Source organism: Budorcas taxicolor, chromosome 2, assembly GCF_023091745.1.
Source record: "Budorcas taxicolor isolate Tak-1 chromosome 2, Takin1.1, whole genome shotgun sequence".
Lineage (NCBI taxonomy): Eukaryota > Metazoa > Chordata > Mammalia > Artiodactyla > Bovidae > Budorcas > Budorcas taxicolor.
In genome coordinates, this window is record NC_068911.1 from 163,324,171 (window position 1) to 163,330,972 (window position 6,802).

Genomic DNA, 6,802 nt, shown 5'->3' on the forward strand with positions numbered 1-6,802 from the left:
GGCAGCTCTTCGCATCAGGTGGCCAAAGTATTGGAGCTTCAGCATCAGTCTTTCCAATGAATATTCAGGGTTGATTTTCTTTAGAACTGAATGGTTTGATCTCCTTGCAGTCCAAGGGACTCTTAAGAGCTTCTCCAGTAGCACAATTCAAAAGCGTTAATTCTTCAGCACTCAGCCTACTTCATGGTCCAACTCTCACATTCATGCATGACTACTGGAAAAACCACAGCTTCAACTCTACCAACCTTTGTCGGCAAAGTGATGTCTCTGCTTTCGAATATGCTGTCTAGGTTTGTCATAGCTTTCCTTCCAAGGAGCAAGCAAGCATCTTTTAATTTTGTGACTGTCGTCACCATCTACAGTGATTTTGGACCCCAAAAAGATAAAATCTGTCACTGTTTCCACTTTTCCCCCACCTATTTGCCATGAAGTGATGGGATCAGATGCCATGACCTTTGTTTTTCAAATGTTGAGTTTTAGGCCAGGTTTTTCACTCTTCTCTTTCACCCTCATCAAGAGGCTCCTTAGTTCCTTTTTGCTTTCTGCCATTAGGGTGGTATCATCTGTATATCTGAGGTTGTAGATATTTCTTCTAGCAATCTTGATTTCAGTTTGAGCTTCATCCAGTCCAGCATTTCACAGGATGTACTCTGCATACAAGTTAAACAAGCAGGGTGACAATATACAGCCTTGATGTACTTCTTTCCCAATTTGGAACCAGTTGTTTCATGTCCAATTCTAATGGTTGCTTCCTGACCTGCATACAGGTTTCTCAGGAGGCAAATAAGGTGGTCTGTTATTCCCATCTCTTTTAGAATTTACCACAGTTTGTTGTGATCCACATAGTCAAAGGCCTCCTGCTTTGGAGACTGAGAAAATCGAGAATTCACCTGGGTTCTTCAGAGTTCCCCAGATACTGACACTGAGTGGCTTATGTCAAGTTGTCTGAGTTCAGAGGAAAGGTTTGGGGGCCACAGTGAGCAAAGATGGCATTCAAGTAAGCATCAGAGGGAGGGCACACCAGTAAATGCACCACTTGTCAGCCCACCACATCAGAGCCCTGGGAAGGGATATTCCCTATGGAATTTGGGTTGAGGTTTCCTTCCTCCAGGCATGACTTTTTTCCCTTAACCAGGGTGTTCATGGTATCCTGGTGGACTAGCTGGGTCCTGGAAGGCCGGTGGGTCATGATGTCCACGCGGAATTCTTTGATGACAAAGTAGTAGCAGAAAACATCCAGGCAGCAATTGAAATTGGAGAAACACATGGACAACTGCAGGAACAAGATAATATTCTGCTTGGTTCTGCACTCCACGATGAAGCCATTCCTCACCAGGAACTGCAAGAAGAAGCTCAGGTGGACGGGGAGAAAGGAGACCACAAAGACAGCCAGGTTGACCGCAATAGTCCAGATGCAGGCCTTCTGCTGGACCCAGTCCTGGGTGTAGTCCCGACGAGCAACCAGAATGTGAATACTCCTGGAGGAGCAGAAACCAACGATGCTCATGGGAAGAAGGAAGCCAAAGACCTCAAAAGGGAAGAAGACCTTGGCGCTCCAGGTGCCATCAGACATGTTATGGAAGCACGTGTAGTTTTCCACTTTGCCATGGAAGCTATAGACAGGAGTGCTCCCAACCCACACCAGCACCCAGATGATACAGCAGATCCCAAAGATCTTCCTGGGGGACCGGATGTGGCTGACCAGGATTGGGTACCGGATGGCCAGGAATCTGTCCACGCTGATGAAGCAGATGGTGAAGATGCTCCCATACATGCTGATGAAGTAGAGGCACTCCACCAGAGTACACAAGGGAAGGAATGAGCCCTTCCTTCGGGATAGGGCCATCTTGAATGGGAGGGAGAGCACCAGCAGGAGGTCAAAGACTGCCAGGTTGATCATGTAAATGGAGGTGGCAGTGTAGCAAGGCCACTTCTTCTTCAGGAAGGAGCTAAAGCCTCGGATGGCGAGCACATTGAGGAGCAGACCAAGAAGAAAGGTAGGGATTTGGACAACCAACTGCACGGTTTTCATCAGGTCGTCCACATCTTGGAAGGAGCATTTCTCGCTCTGGTTCTGCTGGCTCATATTCCTTCCTACAATGTCAACAATAGATGAGATGAAGCTCCTCTTACTCTCTAGAACTAATGGAGTCAAACAACTTTGTCAAGACTCATGAAAACATCCCCTTTATCACACAGCAATCTATGCTCTCCGAACAACAATTAGAAAACACAGGAAGGAAAATCACCTTCTAATTCTGTTGCCCAGATGTAATCACTGTGATATATATATATATGGATATATATATATTATATATGAATATATATATGGATATATATTATATATACCACACACACGTGTGTGTATGTGTCTTTATCTTTTACAAAAACAGAATGTGCACAACCCTTTCTCTGTTCCCTTTTCTCCTATCAGAAGTCTTTCTGTTGAAAGTATCAGCAAGACCATAAGTCCTGACCCAAACTGGTTTCATCAAAGAGAGAATTTCACAGAACTGGAAACAAGAAAACTAGGGCACTGCTGACTTGAGCTGCAGATTGTACAGCTTCAAATGCTGTTTTCAGAACCCAGATCCTCTTTGTTGACCCTCTGCGCCACCTCACCCTCACCCCTAAGGTTGGACAGAGCTGACCCCACCCCTAACTGTAGGGCTGGTGGCAATCAGTGCATCACATTCCCAGGACACTGTCATTGGTTCATTTATAGGTCCAGGGGTGAATATTTGACCCAGAGCAGATGAAAAGTTATGAACTTCTTGCTTGGGTTTCTAGGAAAGGTGTTGGGGCTTCTTCTTGAGGATTTGAAATTTGGAGGATAAAGTCTGAAGCTGCTAGAGCCTCTCGCTCTCCAAGAAGAAAACCACACAGAGACTGGAAAAACATGGAAGAAGAAACATTCCCAAAGGGAGTGAAGTGAGGGCTTGTGCATGTGTGTGTGCTCAGTCACTAAGTCATGTCCAGTTTTTTGTGACCCCGTGGACTGTAGCCCACTGGGCTCTTCTGTCCATGGGATTCTCCAGGCAAGAATACTGGAGTGGGTTGCCATGCCCTCCTCCAGGGGATCTTCCCCACCCAGGGATCGAACCTCCATCTCCTGCATTGCAGGCGGACTCTTCACCACTGAGTCACCGGGAAGTGAAGTGAAGGCTTGAGGTCTCCCTAAGGCAAAGAAAGGCCTTTGAACAGAGAGAAAATTAAAGCTGGCTTCAGGAACAAGAAGTCCACGGTGGCAGGTGTGGCTGCAGATAGTCGCTGGATACCAGCAGACGGATAGAGATCACAAGCCCTTGGGAAGGCAGCAGTTGAGTATTTTTAAGACCTTGTATAGAATATCATTCCCAAACCCTCTCTGACTGCTGGCAAAAACAGAAATATATATATATATATATATCATCCATTGAGCACTATATAGTAAATACATAATATACATTATCTGGTGCCTTTCCAGAAATTCAACACTTTCCTATGTGCTAACTTTTCTTATAGGTTTATGTCATGGAAGATCTAAGAAAAGGTACTGACTCATATTAAAAGCTTCAGACTCCTGTGGTCTGTGTGAATGGCACCTCCTGGAGTTGTGCAGTGTAAGTCCCAGGTGTAACTTAACTGCCCCAACCCCAGGAAGCCTGGAATAAATTAACTGTAAGCTGGTGGGTTGCCCCCTCCTGACTGAATACCCCAAACTATCCAACAAGCTTATCTCAAAAAAAAAATAGCTAGAATAGTTTGGAAGCAACAAGATAAGTTTGAAAAATGACAAAAAGAACAGACAAGGACCCAATTTGGATCTAACTGAAAGTGTTGCAACACCAAAGAGGAAGACTCATTTGGCTAAGAGAAGTCACCTTCAACATCAGAAACAACAAAAAACCAAGAACCACAAAGATAAGAGCAAATACAAGCTTGTGCTTAAAGAGAAAGGAACTTGGGGCATCCGTTTGGGGCTGGGTCATGCTCAAGCAGACTCCATGGGTGAACCCAGCTCATTGCTTCTGATTCAAAGATTAGAACTAAAGTGGCCAAGAAAAAAAAAAAATTAGTGATGTTTAAAGATAAACCCAAATTCAAGCCCAAAACATGGCTGAATTGAACAAATTGATGAAAAACTAACAGAGGAAAAAAAATGGTTCTAAGATGCCAGGGCTTGTCTGAACTGACTGTACCAAATTATTCGTGTACAAGTATTCGTGTGGAAAAGATACAAGTCAGGTATCAGTGTCCTCCAGCCGGGAAATCCTAAAGGTCACATTTGAATTGCTGAACGACTTCAAATGTGAGCTTTTCAAATGTTAATTTTTGAAGCTAGAAAAGCACACCATGGATTGGCAATAAGAAATTAGGTTGAAAAAAAATACTTCCAGCTAATGATAGAGTGAGCAAAGAATCTGAAAAATTAATCCCTTGAATTCCCTCTGAAAGTTCAAGGAAACCATCTTTTTAACAATCTTTTTTCTAAAAAGATCAGGAACTTCATTGGAATAAGATTAAAAAAACCTCCAGGCTGCAGCAAGACATAAAAGTCATTTTCCCCCCAAAGATGGGCTGCAAATAAAAAGCAATCCACTTGTAGTGGCGGCTAGCAACCACCCACTCTAGACCTGTTGTCTGGGGCTGTTGACAGCACCTGTTCTGGCCAGCTCTGGGATCCGCTGAAATCAACTGAATCAACTGGTTGAATCATCTGTAAGATGGTGCAGGGGTGGAGGCCAAGAAGCAAATGCTGAGACAGTATTAGACATTCGACAGATACCTTAAGGGAAAGGCTGGTGAAGGATAAAAGGCGAGAGACAAGAGTGTACGGGCTTCCCTGGTGGCTCACTGGTAAAGAACACATCTGTCAATGCAGGAGGCTGTGGGTTTGATCCCTGGATCAGGAAGATCCCCTGGAGGAGAAAATGATAACCGACTCCAGTATTCTTGCCCAGAGAATCCCATGGACAGAGGAGACTGGCAGGCTACAGTCCACAGGGTCACAAAAGAGTCGAACAGGACTTAGTGACTAAACAACAGCAAAAACAGGAGTGGACAGGAAGAGCCCTCAGACCGCAAAGCAGCCTGACACCCGTGTAAGGAGAGCGGGAAGGAACTTCAGACCATAGCGCAGCTCTGAGAATGATGGGCCAGGTCGTCGAAGAGACCGGAAGCACAAGTCACCTGTTCAAGTTCCATGTCCAGCAGGAATCTCCCAGGACCAGTGCCTTCTCAGAGCCCCGTCATTGGGTAGAACCAGCCCAAGGTGGGCATGACCCCAGCTGGATTGTCAGTCACCAGGGCCCTGGTCCCAGCTTCATACTAGGAAGGAAATAAGATGAATGGCGAAAGGTCATGGATCAAGCAAATTGGGTCTGTGAACAGGCCTGAAGGGCCTGAGAGGAACTTTGTTAACCACAAGCAGCTGGTGCCTGAGAGGTAGGCTGAATTACACCACAGAGATGAGAACTTGGATTAGAGGAACCATGTTTTATGCAGTTTTTGGAAAGAAAGTCACTCTCAGATGTCCTACTTACATCTTTGTGCTTAGTCGCTCAGCTGTGTCTGACTTTGCGACCCCATGGACTGTAGCCCGCCAGGCTCCTCTGTCCATGGGGATTCTCCAGGCAAGAATACTGGAGTGGGTTGCCATGCCCTCCTCCAGGACTTAACATCTTTAAGTGTCACTAATATAAAAGCTTAAAACATTTGTGAATAAATAAGCCAAGTTTCCTGGAAACCTCTCTGAAAAAAATAACACCAGAAAAGTTTCAAGGGGTTAAATTTGAGCACAAGAACTTCATGCCCAATTGGGTGGCTGTTCAGGTGTGAAGATCAGAGAAAGCCAACTAGGTATGTATGGCTTCCGGGGGGACGGAGTGGGGAAGCTGCCTCCAAGAGGCAGAACTTTAGCTCTCCAAGAGATGCCAACAATAAAAGATGCAAACATCAAGATGGGCAAGTTCAGAGAATCAGAACAGGAAACTGGAAAGAGACCAAAGCTATGATGAATATAGTTACAGATTTAGAAGAAAAAAAAGTAAAAGAGATCTTGCGTGCATGCTAAGTTGTTTCAGTTGGGTCCAACTCAGAGCCACCCAGTGGACGTAGCCCGCCAAGCTTCTCTGTCCATAGGATTCTCCAGGCAAGAGTACTGGAGTGCGGTGCCATGCCCTCCTCCAGGGGATCTTCCTGAACCAGGGATCGAACCAGCATCTCTTGAGTCTCCTGCATTAGCAGGCGGGTTCTTTACCACTAGTGTCACCCGGGAAGCCCCAAGAGATCTTCCATGTCTTTAAAAAAAGACAAGCTGTAATACCTCAGATAAAGTAACGAAGAAGGGAGACGTTCTTCGGTTGCAGAGGGCAAGCATGACAGAGAGTACTGGGACACAGGAAAAGAAAACATTACATAAAAGGGAAATTAAAAGTCATTGTTCTGTCTTCTTTTTTAACTTTGATAGTTACAGAAAGCATAAGGTTTTTTAAACCTTGACCTAACAACTGACTATTAAAAACAGCATGCTTATCCTCAAAATCACTAAAATTGATAAAGAGAAACAAATCAGACAAAACAGTCAAGGAGTAAATAGAATGGGGAAAAGTAACCAAGCATAGAAATTACATCAATAAAATCAATTACATTCTCCAAATAAACTTTGAAGATTTCAAATTTAAAAAATTAACCAATGTTTTCAGTTCAATTACAAAATAAAATGCAATTCTTTGTTGCTTATAAAGGACACACTTACTTAATGACAGAAATATTCAAAGTAAAAGTCCCACGATGAGGTATCAGACAAATATGAGCACAA

General features: G+C 44.3%; 1 protein-coding gene across 1 annotated transcript; it reads right to left on the reverse strand.

Moving 5' to 3' along the window:
* Window positions 1-1,039: 1,039 nt before the first annotated feature.
* On the reverse strand, window positions 1,040-2,086 carry GPR55 (G protein-coupled receptor 55). The gene has a single exon (XM_052636318.1). It carries the CDS (start codon window positions 2,084-2,086, stop codon window positions 1,040-1,042), a length of 1,047 nt encoding a protein of 348 aa, XP_052492278.1.
* Between the last annotated feature and the right edge of the window lie 4,716 nt (window positions 2,087-6,802).

What these genes read in the sequence shown, in the direction of transcription:
- GPR55 (XM_052636318.1), bottom strand. Translation starts at nt 2,086, where the DNA reads ATGAGCCAGCAGAACCAGAGCGAGAAATGCTCCTTCCAAGATGTGGAC.